Below are 19,408 nucleotides of genomic sequence, written 5' to 3'. Positions count from 1 at the left end.
TTCCGTCTTATTTCTAAATGTTTTGTATCGTATGTACGACGTGTTTGTCTTAAATTAGTGGAAATTAATGTATATAAAAACACACATCCTCAGACGCTTAAATTATCGCTATGTTTACTTCTAATTTGCCGCTTTCAATACCTCTTAATGCAATCTCTGTTAAAATCTACAGATTATATTTCCCTTTAAAATCAAACACATTTTTAACTCCAAAGAATAATTCAAGATGTTATCACTAGCATCGGCTTAGGCCTATAAAGAACAGCCTAGGTTAAACTAAACAACTTGAGGGTTTGACGACGAAGGCAAATGAGTGAGTCACTTGCGTAGAATGATAAAGACGGATGAACCCGTTGCATTCTTTGCGCCCTACTTCGGGCTTATTATTAGGGGATATTCATACGATACCTTTAAATCCATGTCGATTGGAACTAACTTGAAATATCCAAATCCATATAATGTACGCATCGACGAGTGAAGCGCGGATTTGGTTAAAATGCGTAACATGAGCAGTACGATCCCGGGTACGATCCACATCGTTTCTGTGTAAGCATGCGTAAAGACGTATCAAAAACAACGCGGCAGTAATAGGATTTAAATTGATTCAAACCGATGGCGTTATGAGAATAACCCGCATTACCGAAGGGGGTTATTCATGATTTTCACGTAGCTCTCAAATTAACAGTTCGTGAGTGTTAAAATGTATCCAATAATAAGCAGGATGGCCCACGTTGTGCATTCCCTTCTATATTTATGCTGCATATTGCACTATTTAGAAAAGCCTGTAGCGTTTTTTATGAATCACCTACGGGTCGCGACGGTTTAGAGTTACGGAGACATATTACTATCATTAATATCGAATGCCTATTTTTATTCATTGTGATTGGAGTGTCATTGACAATGTATCTGGTCTAACTTTTGCGATAGAGACAATCATTTCAGTGACCTGGGGGGGTACTCAGTACAAATGACCATACGGGGACGTGCCGCAAACATGGGTAGCATTTTCAGCCTTCTGGTATATCAATGACCCCCTTTTCAAAGCCTATTTTGGTATATGAATGGGCCCTTTTTTCAAAATTTTCTCAATTGTTTGTGAAAATAGCCCAATTTTCCCCTAATCTAGCCAAAATTTTCAAAATTTTCCCAAACTAAGACAATTTGGGTTAAATTCGGCCGAAAATTTTGACTTTTGCTATATTAATGGGTCCAAATTTCTTGAAAAATTGGTATATTTATGGGTCCACTTTCAAATTCTCAGCGGCACGTCCCTTACCAAAACCAAACTTGAGTACCCCCCCCCCCCGGGTTCAGTGATTTTCGGTACGAATGTTGTCTATAACTCGGGCCACTCCCACTTTGGAGGTGACGCTTATATAGGGCTGAATAAGACACCTCTTTCAGCGTCGCTGTCATCCAAAGACCCCATATTTGTTTACAAACACATGGTCTGTCACCCGAAGACCCCGTATTTTTCCATTTGATCTGTCACCCAAAGACCCTTTATTTCTCAATTTGAACAGCAACTTTCATTTATCACTGATCTTGTTACTTATTTTCAAAAAACAAAGCCATTTGAAATTCAATGTTTGAGGTTTCTGTGGCACTTTTTCAGCTCTCACCGAAAGATTCCATTTAAAAAAGGTCATGTTCTCACCCAATGACCCCATATTTTTTACATTTTTCTCTCACCGAATGCCAAAAATCATGCTCTCACCTAATGACCACATATTTTTTTGAATTTTGCTCTCACCGAATGCCCCTACTGTGAAAGTGTCAGCCCTACACAATTAGCCTATATCCATTTCATATTGAAGTGCCCCCGGTCTCACAAACTGCTCCATACAAATACAATGATCAATGAACATACATAGACCCAAAGAGGTTTAAATAGAAATAGAGTCGCAATAGATTATATAATCTTTTGTTCGTTTGATGCCGATTAGAAGTTGCGACAGGCTATTCATAAACGTGGTACCATTGTTTCGAATAAAGGGGTTCCGCCATTAAATTGGTCACTGATCCGGCATCATATTAACGCTCTACACAACAGGCGAGTATCAATAAGTGACCACACTACAGTCATGTGTAAGGGCAGTCATGTGTAAAGTGGTACCGTTGTACTCACGTATCCCAAATGTGTGCTTGTGTGGGTATGAAGTATATAAGGAGGCTTTAGCTGTCGATGCAATCATCTTTACCACCCACCTGACGTTAGGCGTTTCATTTAAATAAATTGAATGCTCTCGCTGATCGATTTCACATTAGAATGTATGAAGGCTGCCATGTCCAGTCCATATATCTATATTACACTATAATGGTATAGCTATACGTATACATGTAAGTATAAGTATAGGCCTATAAAGGTTGTTTTTAAGAAATTTCCATTTTATTTTATTTTAAGAAGGAGATTGGTATAGAAATAGTGGCGTACCCAAAGAGGGGAGGGGGTTGGGGAGGGGCAGATTCACCTCTGTGAGAAGTCTTGGGAGGAGAGGAGGGAGGAAGAGGGGAAGAGGGAGGAGGGGATATGGAGAATGAGAGAGGGCTGGAGGAAGGGAGAAATAAAAAGATATAATAAAGACAAGTAGATAAATAGAAATATAAGGAAAATGATGGGAATAAGAGAGGGAGGGTGAGAGGGGACAATGAGAGCGAGGGAGTGATAAAGTGTAGGCCTAGGAAAGGATAAGTACAGAGAGAATGGAAAAGAATGGAATGATGAATACATTTAATAACAATTAATAACAATTAATTAGGCCTATATAATAACTAAACACATAACAGCACTGGGCAGCCATTCGATGATGTCAATGCCTTTATTCGTTACGTAATTAAAACGCCCAGTCAGATGTATTTCACACCTACCAAACACAACTCACCCAATTTCGCAAACTGGACGTTGCATGTACACTCTCATGAATATTGATTGGCAACATTTTCCAATATGTCAGCGCTCTAATCGGAAACAATAGAACAATAGACCCTGCAGAGCGTTGCATAGACCAGTACCAGTTTAGATTGTGATAACGAAAGCTTATGATACCAGACAACATTACAAATACACTTGTTCTATATAACTGCGTCGACTGTTCGTGTTCGTATGTTAAACATTGTTTCCGAATTCGGTCGTCCACATTGCGTGATAATTAATTATTATCTAAATTAAAAGTCAGATTTTGTCTTAATTTAGATTTCTTTACCATTTAATGTAATTAGTTTGCACAATAGTCATATTTTGTGTTTGTCACAAACAGAAATTCTGATGAATTTAATAATGTTCTGTGGCAGGAAATGACAGATTGTTCCTATGATTTAAACTTATGCATGCACTTTCCAAATGATCATCATAGGATCGAATTTTGTAGACGAGGTATTGTTGGTCGAAGCAACCTAAAAATCGATTTTCATTATCTAGATCAATATATTATTGAAAATTAACACCTTGATGTTTTGCAAAAGTTCATTCTACAAATCATGTACTTTGCAAACTTGCTTAATTTATTGTTGTTAATGAGTTATGTACATTTTACAAAAGTTTTGTTGTTTCAGCCCTCTTTACAACGTAACTTAAGAACCGCAGCACATATAAAAGTATATCTGTGATATTTTAATTCTTCTACACGCTCGCTATGAATTGAGCAATGCAGTTTTTGCCAAAGCTCACTACCATTCGTCAGATGCTGCGAACTACCAAATCACAACAGTTTAAAATAATTAATAACCTTAATGCTAGGATCTACGGTATGTATGTTTCATGTTTACTTCATTTGTTCTCCATTATTCGGTTAATCATCCTTTGTCATTTAAAGTCATAATATAAAGATATCTGACTATCAGTTTTTTGGGTTTTGTCATTTTTCAATTTAAGTGGAAAATATACAGTAGATGGAACTGTGCATAAGATACATTATTCTGATAAAACAATTTCAACAATGCGTCTTAAAATTACCAATACCAGATGAAAGTTATTCGAACCTATAGGCTTTTCAGTTCTGGAAAGGCCCTTGAAATAGCATTGCGCCCTCCAGGTTGAGTGTTTCACTAGTCTTGTGAATGGTGATGTGTACCATGCAGTTGGAAGTTTGCTAACAAATAAAACAAGACTTTAAAATAATACGAGAAATACACCATCAGTCCCTAAAATGCATATGTGATGCGATCAAGCAAAATCAGTCGGAACTCGGCAATAATAAATTTTCAGTTTCTTATAGGAAAGTAAAAAACATTTACAAAGCTGGATTTTGCAGAAATCCCCATTTAAATTGAACGGCCAATTCCAAAGATATGAGCAATCAAAGAGTTTCCAAAACAAGGGAAAACAAAAGGAAATACTTCCTTTGTATGGCTATATCTCAAAATCAATATTTCCGAGTTCCGACTGATTTTGCTTGATCGCATCACATATTTTTCTACCGCATTTGATTGTATAATGCAGTAATATTCAAGCATCTTATTTCAGACTGGCTATATTAAGTCCGTCATTGAATTATCTAATTAGTGTTTATCTGAGGACTGTTCAATCAGAATATCAGTGTGTTTCCGCACAAACGTACATTCAAACTTTTACAGAAACACGTGCAACAAATACCTAAATTCAATTAGAGACAGCGACGACTAAAATAACATAGAAAGTACAAACATTCATCATTATATATCGACAGACAGTCAGACGCAATTAGAGAGAAAAATGCAAACTTAATCAACAATAGATGCATTAGTGTAGCAAAGAGCAGTAAGATGCTAATAAAAATACCATCACGATGATTCAGTTTTGAATCCGACGCCATCAGCTTCCCTAAAGTGTTTTTATTGGACCTATCATTATCTATGGTCACGTCGCCTGTAACATCTTTCTGCTCAATTGAAGTGGACAAGAGCATAGCCGTGAAATTTGTCAGTATTTTTTTTTTTATCGCAAACACATTATTAACAGACACTTCAACCGTGCAGCCTGGATACTTAGGGATTCAATAATGTTTCACCGTTGTTCATCACCGATTAATAACGATGCGTCCGCGTCGTCTGCTTGGTTTACTTCGCGAGCGAAGTAAACCAAGCAGACGCGCCGGACGCGAGTTGTTAATCGGTGATGAACAACGGTGAAACATGATTGAATCCCTTTCAACAACGAAAACAAGCTAACGATCGTATAATTCACATGATTATTTCATGAGGAATGTCAGTTAATCATTGACAGTCAGCCTTACAAAAAGATCGGTGATTTCTGTTGAGTGTTGATATCAGCAATAAAACTGAACAAAACGGCAATCTTTAGGCCTAGCCGCCTATCCGATACTTCCAAAATACTGAAATCAACTTGTAAGCGTGATACGCACACAGATTCCAGACATGACGAATTTTACGCGTTCACGCGTAACGCGGATATGCGCTGGCGTTCGCGTATACGCTTACTGCAAAAGTGTGGATTCATCATGGATTAACAACGCTTGGCTCCTGTACAAAAGTATAGGAAGAGTTGTTGAATGGTATATGTGTACCTTTGTTCACGAAATGAGACAATGACCTGCTTTTTGTTAACCAGCATTCTTCAAAATGAGCAACATAATGATTGTTGACTTAACACGGTTTGGAAATAATTTCTTCATATTTTTGGTGTTATCTGTCGTTTACATATCCTTCCTAAAACACAAAAGTGCGACCCTCTCCTCTCTCTCTCTGTGTCAGGTGGCGCTGTGTAGCGCTGCTGTGGTCTTCACAAGAGTACGCCATCTCACTCGATCCGATGCCAAGTGTGTTGCACCTTGCATTCCCTGGTTAGAAACCAGCTTCACGTCATTAGTCCAAGATGTTGGTGGACGTCCTCTTCCTCGTTTGCCTTCCATGGCCCCTTGCAAAATCTGTTTTTCTACACCTCCATGTTTCCTGACAATATGGCCAAAGTACTTCAGCTTTCTCTCTATTATGCCGCTTCTGATGGTTAGACTTGTACCAATCTTGTCAAGGATCCAGGAATTTGTTCTCCTGTCTTTCCATGTCACTCGTAGAAGCCTCCTGTAACACCACATCTCAAAAGCACCTATCATTCTTGGTCATAGCCCAAGACTCGCATCCATAAGTGGCAATGGAAAACACAGTTGCACGAAGTAGGCGTACCTTGAGGTCAATGGATAGGCCTCTGCTTTTCCATATGCTTGACATGCCCTGCACAGTTGTCCTTGCAATAGCCAGTCTTCTCTTAATTTCAGTTGTGCTGTCACCACTGTTGTTAATCATTGAACCCAGATATTCAAATTGCTTCACCTCCTCAATCTGTTTTCCATCTATCACAAACTAATCACTTTTTCTCTCTCTGTCAACAACCATTATTTTTGTCTTCTTTGTGTTCAGGAGAAGGTGTTTTTCTTCACTGGCCTCTTTGATGCGCTTCAAAAGATCAATCAGCTCTACTCTGCTGCTACAAATAAGAGTGGTATCATCGGCGTACCTCAGGTTAGTAATTCTTGTACCGCCAAACTTCACTCCACCTTCAAATCCCTCAAAAGCTGTTCTCATTATGTCTTCAGAGTAGATGTTAAATAGGTTTGGTGATAGCACACAGCCCTGTCGTAAGCCTCTTCCAATCTTGAACCAATCTGTGTCTCCACTACTTGTTCTGACTGCCGATTCTTGGTCTTCATATAAGCAGCTGATCAGATCCACAAGATGACTTGGAAAACCCATCTTTTTCATAGTTTCCCACATCTGAGGGTGGCTAACACAGTCAAAATCTTTACTGTAATCTATGAAGCACATGTAAAGAGGAAGTCTATGCTCTCTGCATTTCTCAATCACATTCCTGATATTGACAATTTGGTCCCTAGTACCCCTTCCTTCACGAAATCCTGCCTGCTCATCAGATATTTCCTGCTCCATTTTGTTCTTCATTCTCTTGATGATGATCTTCAGAAGCACTTTACTTGCATGACAAATCAGGCTGATGGTCCGGTGATTGGTCTTACAAGTTCGTGTTATCTTGTAACTATAAACATTTATTAAATGTTCTGTGTGATACACATGTAACCATGCGGGCTGCCATCTTGGAAAAGCCCTCATTATTGGTGTTGCCGGTTCATTAGCATATTGATAATCTATCACTAAGTATGGATACTAGAAATCCCTAACCTTGCAACATCCTTTCCTTTTTATAACTTTGTTTGAAATGATTAATAAACGATTCATCATTGAAATAACAAAGAGTTCCTATATAGTCTCTGTCTTTAGTGTCTCTGAATGTTCTTTACAAGATATGCTATATAGCTATATGATCTTTGAAATTTTACTGAAAACAATTTCCAAAATTAAGTATCCTTTTCAGATTCAAAATCTTTAAGATTAATTTGGAATTTGGAAACTTTCAACTTTGGTAACTCACAACACATTAACTCTTAACTGATTAGAGTTTAAACTTAAACTACAACTCTCAGACTAAGGAGTAGACTTTCCTTAATCTGCACAAACAGCTAAGGGATTATTCTGCCCTTGTCACAGCTTGTTTGTGATCTACATGGTGTGACTAACTGCTTGATTCCATCTTCTTTCTTCACACACCATTTTGGTTGCATGTAATTGCTTTGTTGATTTCAGACAATATTATGAACTTTCATGGGTTACCTTTTGTAGCGCGCAAAATGTAGCCAATACACTGAGAAAACAGTTTACACAACCTGTGTAAAATATTACACAATATCGATGTAAAAATAGAACACCATAACTATTAGGTAAAAGTTTACATAACACTTGTTATGTAAAATTATACCAATTATTTATGTAAAATTTTACATAATTAATAAGTATTCAATTTACATAGCTTTTGTGTAAATTATTTACACAATTCCGATGTAAAAATAGAACACCATAACTATTATGTAAAAGTTTACATAACCCTTGTTATGTAAAATTGTACCAATTATTTATGTAAATTTTACATAATGAATAAGTATTCAATTTACATAGCTTTTAAGTAAATTATTTACATAATTTGATGTAAAAATAGAACACCATAACTATTATGTAAAATTATTTACAAAGAAATTATGTAAAATAATTTTAATTAAATTCTTTGTAAATGAGGCTTAAAAAAGAAGAACATTGACACAACATAAACACACTTGCCAGAACCAATGTGTAAACAAAAACTCATTCAAGGTTTTATTTCACTTCTCACTACTCGTAGACAGCATCTCTCCAGGAATTGCCAGGCACCAGAGCGTTCATTAAAAAAAATAATGTTCATGTGTGTTTTGATTTAGTATTAGATAATGACTGTCTTAGGCTAATTTTATCAGTTGTTCAATGTTGGTGCACAGTGAATCAAAGGTCAGATAGTGCTATGCATGGCATACGGAAGTCATGAAGCAAATTGCTTCTCACTACTCCTTTGAACTCACAGACAACATTCTCCAAGAATTGTCAGGCACCAGAGCATTTAGGCTGGTAATGTATGTCAAAGACATACTCTAGTTTCAAGCAGATGTCAACAGCCATTAAGAGTGAATTTTGAGGCAAAATTGTCTTTTCCACAATTGTGAAAACCTGCTGGGGGTTTGCTATGGAACCACCGAGAACAAGAACGTACGGTTGAGATCCACCTTGGGTGTTGGCAACACAATGCTCCAAATCCGTGATTTCCTGTAAAATGAAAAAAAAAGAAAAGAAAAACAAATTATTGTTTTTGTGGAAGCAATATTTATAACCATTGTCATAATTTATTAGCATAGTGATTCAATATTGGAGCAGTGGAAATTGGGTGTCTCACACTACAGATCATAGCTTCAAGGAACTGCCAGTTAGGATGGTGATTTTTGTCAAATGCATGCAGTATCAACCAGATAGGAAAACAATATTTTACGAGCCTCACATAAACCACGTTTTAAAGGAATTTTTTACAAACAAGTTCGTAGCCTTTCTAATTAAAATAATTTAAACAGTCCATATAGTTCCTGTATATAAGTTAATATAATGTGTATTTTAATCGGCACTATAACGTAATGCCAATAACTCGATTTCAGCCATTGTGGTCCAGCTTTTGCATCTCAGCTTTAAGAGTACAATAAAAATAACTAGTCTGGGAAATAAAGGAATTTTTGGATTGACAGATATCTCTGAATGTCCCTTTAAATAATTTAAACTGATTGTTTAACGAAACCAAATAATTATATTTTTCCCATAATTTCAAACATTGATCATGGAATTGCAAAACTTCCCAACTTACCTCTGACTGATGATGCTTCATGAATTTACATCGTGGCCCAAGTTTTGGAAACAACTGATTAATGGTAGCACCATGTCTATTTCCTCATCTGCAAAATAATGACATCAAAGTTAGTCTGATCAGTTCCAAATAACGGAAATACAAATTTGTTAAAATAAGAGAATTTTAGAGTTTTTATCAAAAAAATGGATTGGCAGCCCCCCCCCCCCCCCCGACTATGCATCTGCTCATCGTACCCCTCCTCCTCCCCCTCCTTGCTCTCTCAGCCACTGATGATATGATGTGACGTCTTTGTTTACAAAAAATAAATGTCCTCCATATGAGGCCCCCAAGAGCACTGATCTTCCCATGGCGTCATGTGATTTATGTATAATTATGTGGAATCATATGAACTGTGGACTCGATCAACTTCGTATAGTTCGTGTGTCGTGTGTGATGCATCGATAAGCTTACATGTGTACATGGGGTGCGTGTGCAGACATACAACGGCAACGCATACACCCGGCACCAAAAATTGAAATATCGCTCTGCATTTAAAATGAACATGACAAAACGCAAGATACAAACAAAAATGCTGCTATAGGCCTACTCACCTTCAAACTTCTCAATATATTGGGACAGCCTCCATCGCTCGAGAATGTCTTCCACCGTGTCATCCGCCATCGTTTCGTTTTGCGCTGGGTTGCCACGAAAAACTACACAGTAACTATGCAAAGCACATGAACCGAGTTTACATAACTTTTCGGTATTTTTATTTTTACTTCAAAAATTGTAATTTTGAACATAACAATGTGTAAAAAACGCTGAACGTTTGCAAAATGTGAAGATTACATAACAAACGTGTAGTTTAAAATTTACACAGAAGTTATGTTCACTTTTTTTACCTAATATTATGTTATTTTTACCAAACAAGAGAATACATATTTTTTTTTTACATATTGTTTTTTCTGTGTAGGCCTCAACAGCATTTAATTAGCGCAAAATTTTGGTATTCAAAACAAAATTATGAAGTTCTTACAATGTATGTCTGTTACAATACATTTTCATGTGTGCTATGTAGAGATGTGGGTGGACAACCACATCCTGTGTTCTGAAGATTGAGCAATGTGCATCCGATTGCTCTACACCTAGATAGAAGAGTATTATTCTGACTCTTCAAGAAAAAATAACATAACAACAACAATTTCAACACTTGGACTGCAACTTAACTTTGTACACTGCATGTGTGACAACTACATGCACATGGCATAACTTTGCTTGTCTGGCACAATTCAAAACATTTTTTCTGATTGCTTCATTTTTTTTTTTTTCTGAAGCTGAATAGCAAACAAACTTTTGAAAAAAACAACAGTGTCATACTCTGACTTTTGCTGATCAAAATTTTGTCTTGAATTTTGGATCCTCATGAAAACACTACCAAACCAAATTCACTTTGAAAAAATATATTTTTATAAGCATATTTTCTATTATGCAACATAAAAAAATTCATGTTAAATTGCAGTCTCAAAATACATGTATTTATACACTTTCTAATAACTGAGTCTGTAAGTCCCTATGATGCACAGATTCACATTCACAAATCCAGTGGCTTTCTTGTCTTGATTTCTCTGCCAAATCTGGAGAATTTCTTCTGTTGTGGTGAATTCAGATCTTGATCTTGTCTTGCAGCTGCTGGTATTTGCGGAGCGGTGTTATTTTCTGTGTCAGGCTTGAAACTGCTGCTGCTGTCTAAATCTGGATCGTCGTCGTCTTGTTGACTTTCTTGTGTTTTCTTCAGATGTCTTCTGTTACGACGCAAAAGTTGTCCTTGATCTGTCTGTACTTCATAGGATTTAAAGTTCAATTTCTTCTTTACTGTTGCTGGTTTCCACTTTTTGTTGTGTCCAATTGGTTGAACTCTAACTCTATCACCAACATTCAAGGGTTTCAAATTCTTTGCTCCTTGATTATAGTACTTTTGTTGTCTTTGCTGGTTGTTCTGTATTTCTTTGTTTACAGCTTTTGTCACTTTTGGTTTAAGCAACTTTGATGCTGTCGGCAAGAGAGTCTTTGTTCGGCGACTCATCAACTTCTGTACTGGGCTTGTTTCAGATCCTTGTGTTGGACTGTTACGATAGGCTAGCATAGCCAAATACGGATCACTCTTGGATGCTTTAGCTTTCATCAGCAGGTGCTTTGCTGTCTTAACCGCTGATTCAGCCTTACCATTTGACTGAGGGTAGGCTGGGGAAGACGTTATGTGTTTGAATTCCCATTTCTTGGCAAATTCTTCAAATTTCGATGAAGAGTATGGTGGTCCGTTGTCACTAATGACTATATCTGGTATGCCGTGTCTTGCAAACTGAGATTTCATCTTGCCAATTACGATGTCTGCAGTTGCTTCAGAAAGGTAATCAACCTCCCAATAGTTGGAATAGTAGTCTACAATTATGACATACTTTCTGCTATCTATTTCAAATAAGTCTGTGCCCACTTTCGACCAAGGTCTATCTGGTACTTCATGACTCTGAAGCTCTTCTTTGCTCTGTGCTGTTGGTTTTGCTGAGCACACACTGCATTTTGATATGTAGTCTATCATATCTTTGTTCATATTCACCCAATACACAGCTTCTCTTGCTTTTCTTAGGCATGTTTCTTGTCCTAAGTGGCTGGCATGTATTCTGTTTTTCATATCTGGTATTAGACCATGAGGTATGACTACTCTATTTCCTTTGAATATGATGTCATCCACTACTACCATTTCTTCTCTGAAGTTGTAGTATGGTTTGATCTCATTGGGTACTGTGTTCTTCTCTGGCCATCCAGTCTTGATGACATTTTGCAACTTTTGAAGTGTCTTGTCTTCTCTTGTCTTCTTTTTGATTTCTTTCAGTCTTTCTTCTGAAATTGGTAGGTATTTCAGTATGTTCATTTCTTCGAACTGTCTAACCTCACCATAGTTACTGTCTTCTGTATCAGTGTTCAGATACGCACGACTTAACGTGTCTGCGATATACATGTGACGTCCTGGTTTGTATGTAACTTGTAGGTTATACTTCTGGAGTCGCATCATCATGCCTTGTAGCCTGTTTGGTGCTTTGTATAACGGCTTTTTCATTATTGTTTCCAAAGGCTTGTGGTCTGACTCAACTTTAACTGTTTGTCCATACAAATACTGGTCAAATCGCTCACAGCCATATACTATAGCAAGCATTTCCTTTTCAATTTGCGCATATCTTTGTTCTGTTTCTGTCAGCGCTCTTGAGGCGAATGCTATTGGTTGACCACTCTGTAGGATTGTTGCTCCTAGTCCGCTTTGGGACGCATCACACTGTAGCGTAACCTGTTCTGCCACATTGTAGTACCGTAGCACTGGTTCGCTTGTGATTAGCGACTTAATCTTTGATATCGCTTTATCATGTTGTTCTTCCCACACAAACACGACATCCTTCTCCTCCAGCTTTCTTAGACACTCAGTGGTTGTCGATAAGTTCGGAAGAAATTTGAGAGATAGTTTACCATTCCCAAGAATCTCTTCAAGGCTGGTAGGTCTGTGGGAGTTGGCATATTAACTATGGCTTCTATCTTCTTTGGGTCCGGTTTCAACCCGTTGCTTGTCAGTAGATGTCCAATATATGACACCTCCGTTAATCGTAGTTTGACTTTGTCTTTGTTCAGCTTTAATTGTCTCTCTCTAGCTCTCTCTAGTAATCTAGCCAGGTTCTGATCATGATCTTTTATGGCTGTGTCCATGTCAGATCCTCTTCCTATTACTAGTATATCATCAGCGATAACCTCTACTCCTTCTTGAGGCGAATGCTATTGGTTGACCACTCTGTAGGATTGTTGCTCCTAGTCCGCTTTGGGACGCATCACACTGTAGCGTAACCTGTTCTGCCACATTGTAGTACCGTAGCACTGGTTCGCTTGTGATTAGCGACTTAATCTTTGATATCGCTTTATCATGTTGTTCTTCCCACACAAACACGACATCCTTCTCCTCCAGCTTTCTTAGACACTCAGTGGTTGTCGATAAGTTCGGAAGAAATTTGGAGAGATAGTTTACCATTCCCAAGAATCTCTTCAAGGCTGGTAGGTCTGTGGGAGTTGGCATATTAACTATGGCTTCTATCTTCTTTGGGTCCGGTTTCAACCGTTGCTTGTCAGTAGATGTCCAATATATGACACCTCCGTTAATCGTAGTTTGACTTTGTCTTTGTTCAGCTTTAATTGTCTCTCTCTAGCTCTCTCTAGTAATCTAGCCAGGTTCTGATCATGATCTTTTATGGCTGTGTCCATGTCAGATCCTCTTCCTATTACTAGTATATCATCAGCGATAACCTCTACTCCTTCCAATCCTTCTAATGCTTCATGAATTCTTCTCTGAATTCTTCGGGAGCGGAGCAAAGTCCAAATGGAAGTCGATTCCAATAATACCTTCCAAATGGTGTATGAAATGTTGTCAGTTCAGCTGATTCTTGATCAAGTTCAACCTGCCAAAATCCATCCTTGGCATCAAGAACAGAAAATACTTTGGCATCTGTCAACCGTGTGGCAACATCTTCAATTGTTGGCAGTTGGTAGTGTGGTCGCTTGATTGCTTTATTGAGTGGTTTAGGATCTAGGCATATCCTAAGCTTGTCCTTTTTGTCCTAATTGTGCACTATAACCACACTTGACACCCATTGAGTGTGTTTCTTTATTGGACTTATTATTCCTTTTTGTTCCAACTCATCCAACTTGTCTTTTAGTGGTTTTCTTAATGCCGCTGGTACACGACGCGGTGGTTGCGCGACTGGTGGGACTGTTTTGTCAACTTGTATCTTGTACTGTCCCGGCAGATGTCCAAGTCCATCAAAGACATCTGTGTACTCCTCGAGTATCTGGTTTGCTGCTTCTACCAGTTGTATGTTCTCATACTTGATTTCTACCAATCCCATGTATTCGGCTGCTTTCTTGCCAATAATTGGTTTGTATGGCTCTTTGATGACTGTAACTGTCATCAAGTATTTCTTTCCATTGGCTGGATTTCTGACTTTTAGTTTCGTGTGTCCCAATGGTCTCATTTTGCTTTGGTTATACATTTTTAGTTCCTCATCTTTGTTACTTGGTTCAATCATGCTTTTTGATTCATTGTCCAAATCTTGGAAACTCATAACATTGCAACTTGCTCCAGTGTCTATTTGAAACTTTCTTCTTCTTCTTTCACTTCCAATTTCCATTGTAGCATACACTTGTTTTTCATCTTTCTTGCTTCTACAAGCACATATCTCATCATAATCATCTTCATACTCATCAGTTTCCTCCTCAACTTCTTCAAATTGTTTAACTCTTCCAGTTGACTTCTTTGTTCTACACTGATCGTAAAAATGATTCATTCCACCACATTTGTTACATCTTTTTCCCATGGCTGGGCATTTGTTTCCTTCTTTGTGTTGCGGTCTTCCACATCTAGTACAACCTTCTTCCGTTTTCTGGAATTGCGACTTGAACTTGCGGCGAGCATCGTAGGATTGCGGTTTGCGGCGAGTACTGGCATACTGTGTCTGTGACTTGCGGCGAGTATCAAATTTCTTCATTGCATGTATGGACTTGTCAGCACTATTTTCTTCAATTTTCTTCATTTGTTTTCTTGTTGCTTCATACACATTGATTTCCTCAATTGCTGTTTGTAATGTGAGGTCTGATTTCTTTAAAAGTCTTTCTCTGAGCTTCACTGTACGTAGGCCCAACACTACACGATCCCTTATTAGCGACTCTTCCAAATCCCCATAATCACAATGTTCTGCTAGAGTGCGTAGTTTGGTGACATATTGCTCAATACTTTCCCCTTCACTTTGTGTGCTGGTGTTGAACATATATCTTTGGTAAATTACATTTGTCTTTTCTTTACAAAAGTCCTCAAATTCTGTAGGACTATCTTAATTTTGTTTTCATCTCCCGCTTTTGTCCAGTTGAACTTATTATATTCTGTAAGTGCATCGTCTCCAATTATTGTTAATAATGTAGCGACCTGTTTATCATCTTGTTCTTCATTTACCCCAGTAGCTCTTGCAAAATTTGTCCATTTCTGTTTGAACTTTTTCCAGTTTGCAGGGGCGTTTTTGTATATCTCTAATGGTTCAGGCGGTGGGAGGGTAAGGTTAGTTGCCATTGCTAACTTAAGCTTACTTCACTAAGTACTGTTTATAGTCTCTTGTAACGGCTCCAATTCTCTTCTTTTTGAGCTCACTCACCCTTCACTTTCTTCTTTAATGCTTACTGCATTTACCACTTCTGTACATCATCTTACAAGTTCGTGTTATCTTGTAACTATAAACATTTATTAAATGTTCTGTGTGATACACATGTAACCATGCGGGCTGCCATCTTGGAAAAGCCCTCATTATTGGTGTTGCCGGTTCATTAGCATATTGATAATCTATCACTAAGTATGGATACTAGAAATCCCTAACCTTGCAACAATTGGCACACTCTTTCAAATTTCCCTTCTTTGGCAGTGGAATAAATACTGCCCTGCACCAGTCTCTCGGCCATTTCTTCTTTTTCCAGATGATACCACATAGACGCCACATTAGGTCTCTCCCTTCTTTCCCAGTTGCCTTCCACAACTCAGAAGCTACATTATCAATGCCAGGTGACTTAGCATTTTCATTTGTTCCATGGCAAGCTCAACTTCAGATCTCAATGGTGGAGGTTCTTCCTCACTCGTTTCACACTGTACATACACCTTGTCATCTTGTGCCTCAAACAGCTGGGAACTATACTGAACCCATCGCCTTTTGATGTCTACACTTTCGGTAAGAGTGTTACCTTTCTCATCATTTATAACATCCATCCTGGGGTCCACTTCTTGGTAAGTTCTTTGGCAATACCAAAAGCTATTTTTGAGTCACCCTTACATCTTTCCATTTCCACACACTTCCTTTCGATGTAGTTTCTTTTGTCCTCCTTAACACTTTTGGAGACCTCTTTGTTTAAGCGTGCCCATTCTTCCTTTCCTCCATCTGCCTTTGCTCTCTTCCTGTCATCAGCTAGGTTTAAGGTCTGCTGAGAGATCCACGGCTGTTTCCGTTTCATCTTTCTAGGGATGTACTTCTTTGCTGTGCTCTGGACTGCTTCTTTCATGTCTTCCCACAATTCATTTGGGGTCTGCTCCTCTTCATTAACTTTCAGTAACTCATCAAACCTGTTCTTCACATCTACTGAATATTGAGTGGGAATGTTGTCAACATCATACCTGGTAGGTGGTGCATTGTCTCTCTTAGCTCTCAGTTTTAGTTTTACTTTGGCTACAAGTAGCTGATGGTCACTACCACAGTCAGCGCCTGGTCGTGTCCTGACATTTTGGAGTGATGTTCTCCACCTCTTCCTGACCATGATGTAATCGATCTGGTTTCTTGTTCTATCTCCTGGGCTCATCCAAGTCCACAGTCTCCGTGGATGCTGCTGAAATAACGTGTTCCCAATGACTAGGTTATTAGCTTCACAAAATTCCTCCAGTCTGTCTCCACGTTCATTTCTGATCCCAAGTCCATATTGGCCTATACACCCAGTTTTCTCCTTCATTTTGCCAATCTTAGCATTCCAATCCCCCAGTACGATGAGTAAGTCTCTTCTAGGTATACTATCCATAACTCCTTGTACCATCTCATAGAAGTCTGTCATCTCACTCTCTGATGCATCTGATGTTGGTGCATACACTTGTATGATAGATATATTTAAAGGATGTCCTTGCAGTCTTACAGTCATCACTCTTTCATTTATTGGATTATATCCCAAAACACACTTGGCTGTGGTTCTTTCTATTATGAAACCCACACCTCCACGTTTCCTTCCAGTATCTTTTCCAGAATAGATAAACATACTTCCATCATCTGTAGTGAACCTCCCTTGTCCAAGCCACCACAACTCTGTTACTCGTAGGATCTTAATATTGTTTGCAACCATCTCCTTCTCCACAACTTCAATCTTTCCTCCTGACATACTGCGTACATTCCATGTAGCAATATTTATTGGCTTCCTTAAAGGGGTGCTGTTCCTTTCCTTCCTGGGATCGTCAAGAACAGGACTTCCTGTAGCAGGCTTTAATCCTGATCTGTCATCACCAACAGGTGTACTCTGAGCAGCATCTCTCTCTTCCCCAGTAGCCATTGACGTATCTTCCGGCCTGCGGGTCGCACCTTCCGATACCATCGTTTTCTTTTGACTTTGTACCTTCATGCTTACATTCAAGGCCAAATACTACGGTGGGTGGCCAGGTCCTTCCGTACCAACAGTAGAGGGCCATTCCTGAGTTCTTACAGTACTAGCCTCCTCTTGACACAAACCATCTCCCTGGATGCCAGATGTGAGCTTTGTGTAATTGTGTTTTGTCGTTGACCATACGGTTGATTCCTCCGGCGCAACACATACATCAATGCTGTTGACCATTGACGACTATTTAAACCATAACTAGTATTCGCTATTTACCCATAGCTGAATTACTAACAGGCAAAACAAATTTGCATATTTTATAGGAAATGAAATGAAAATTCAAATATGGAGAGGAACAAAAACAGGACCCTATTTTTCCAGGTTTAACAATTTCTAGCCCTAATTTGCTATAGTTCCATTACATGTACATAATCACAATGTAAATCACATTATATTTCATAATTCTAAGGCTACACACCTTCTATCAAATTATGACACTAGCTCACACTTTATTCAATAGCATTCAGTTCTCAAAATTGCCATCAGCTGTTGCTTCCTATCACACACCCTGCTGTCGACTGAAAATATTTTATACCCACATCTTGCTATCTTCTGAAGATAGCTTTCTACCTGCACAGTGCTATCTACTGAAGATAGCTTATACCTATACAATATTATCTACTGAAGGTAGCTTTGTATAATGCACAATGCTATCTACTGAAGATAGCTTTATACCTGTGCAATGCTATCTCATGAAGATAGCTTTGTATATGCACAATGCTATCTACAGAAGATAGCTTTATACCTGTGCAATGCTATCTCATGAAGATAGCTTTGTATATGCACAATGCTATCTACAGAAGATAGTTTATACCTGTGCAATGCTATCTACTGAAGATAGCTCTATACCGGCACAATGCTATCAACTGTAGATAGCTTTATATCCGCACAATGCTATCAACTGAAGGTAGCCTTATACCGGCACAATGCTATTGACTGAAGATAGCTGTATTGCTCATCTACTAAAGATAGCTTTATACCTGCGTAATTCTTCGACTGAAGATGGCTTTATTAATTTGAAATCACCTAATTTAAAATGCATTTGAGGTACTGCTTTTGAACAAATCACTTAGCAACACAGTGTACATGCAGGTAACACAGGGTGTTTAAGTTGAAATCACCTTATTGATATAAGCATTTGAGGTACCGCTATTTCATAGACACTGCTCAACAACACAGTGCAGGGTGTTTCTAATTTGAAGGCAAGTATTACCTGCATGTGACTCTTTTTCAACAATTTCCAAACATCTAAATTAGCTAAAAATTTAGGACATGTTACAAAACTATATTTTCTAGAACCTATTTAGAATAGTTTAAATGTAGCTTGTACCGTTTTTTTTTTTTGTGGCATCGTTCAGAACGGAGCGGTCCGTTACCAATATAGCTCAATATTTTCGGTCAAATCTCCATTCAATTAACACGGGGAGTTGGCTAGCTATGAGCTAGCTATGCTTTGCCCTCACTCATATTCTACGAAAGTGCGACCCCTTCTGAACATCTAACCTAGCTGTAATTTTAGGTCATGTTAGAGAAATATATTTGCTAGAAGTTTGGAGAATAGTTAAAATATTGGCCGGTTATTTTTCACACAGTGATGTTAACTAGGCAATGCCCATATACCTATAACATACACTGTTTGTAGAGGTCACGCGTCAATGGTGAGAGCACTGTGTATTGTGTATAGGAAAACGGACAGTAACTGCAGTATGGCAGCCCGGCCTAGCAGTACACTCTTAGAAAGGGTTTTTGAAAATTAAAAGAACCCAAAGTGGTCCTTTCTGGCCTTTCCAGAATCGTTTTCAGGTGTAAAATGGGAGCGATTGACGAATAGGGTGCAACTCTACTAGTCTTATTACAAGACTGCCCTACCCCAACCCTAAACCCTAACCCTAAACTCCGTAAACGAGGACTGGACTCAAGTCTAGCAAGTTGCACCCTATTCGGTAAGTTGATTCTTTC

General features: G+C 38.4%; 1 protein-coding gene and 1 long non-coding RNA gene across 2 annotated transcripts; both read right to left on the bottom strand.

Annotated features, from left to right (window-relative positions):
• Positions 1-8,324: 8,324 nt before the first annotated feature.
• LOC140160344 (uncharacterized) lies at positions 8,325-10,163 on the bottom strand. Its single transcript, XR_011859964.1, has 3 exons — positions 9,808-10,163; positions 9,215-9,302; positions 8,325-8,631 (listed from the first exon to the last, which is right to left on the bottom strand). It is a non-coding gene; the product is annotated as an uncharacterized lncRNA (long non-coding RNA).
• A 3,426-nt stretch (positions 10,164-13,589) lies between these two features.
• LOC140161083 (uncharacterized) lies at positions 13,590-15,568 on the bottom strand. Its single transcript, XM_072184470.1, has one exon. The coding sequence runs from the start codon at positions 15,049-15,051 to the stop codon at positions 13,846-13,848; it is 1,206 nt and encodes a 401-aa protein (XP_072040571.1). The 5' UTR covers positions 15,052-15,568; the 3' UTR covers positions 13,590-13,845.
• Between the last annotated feature and the right edge of the window lie 3,840 nt (positions 15,569-19,408).

The sequence above is a fragment of the Amphiura filiformis genome, chromosome 9 (assembly GCF_039555335.1).
Source record: "Amphiura filiformis chromosome 9, Afil_fr2py, whole genome shotgun sequence".
Classification (NCBI taxonomy): Eukaryota; Metazoa; Echinodermata; class Ophiuroidea; order Amphilepidida; family Amphiuridae; genus Amphiura; species Amphiura filiformis.
Note: the sequence above shows the minus strand (reverse complement) of the source record. Positions and strands in the feature narration are given on the sequence as shown.

What these genes read in the sequence shown, in the direction of transcription:
- LOC140161083 (XM_072184470.1), bottom strand. Translation starts at nt 15,051, where the DNA reads ATGTTCAACACCAGCACACAAAGTGAAGGGGAAAGTATTGAGCAATAT.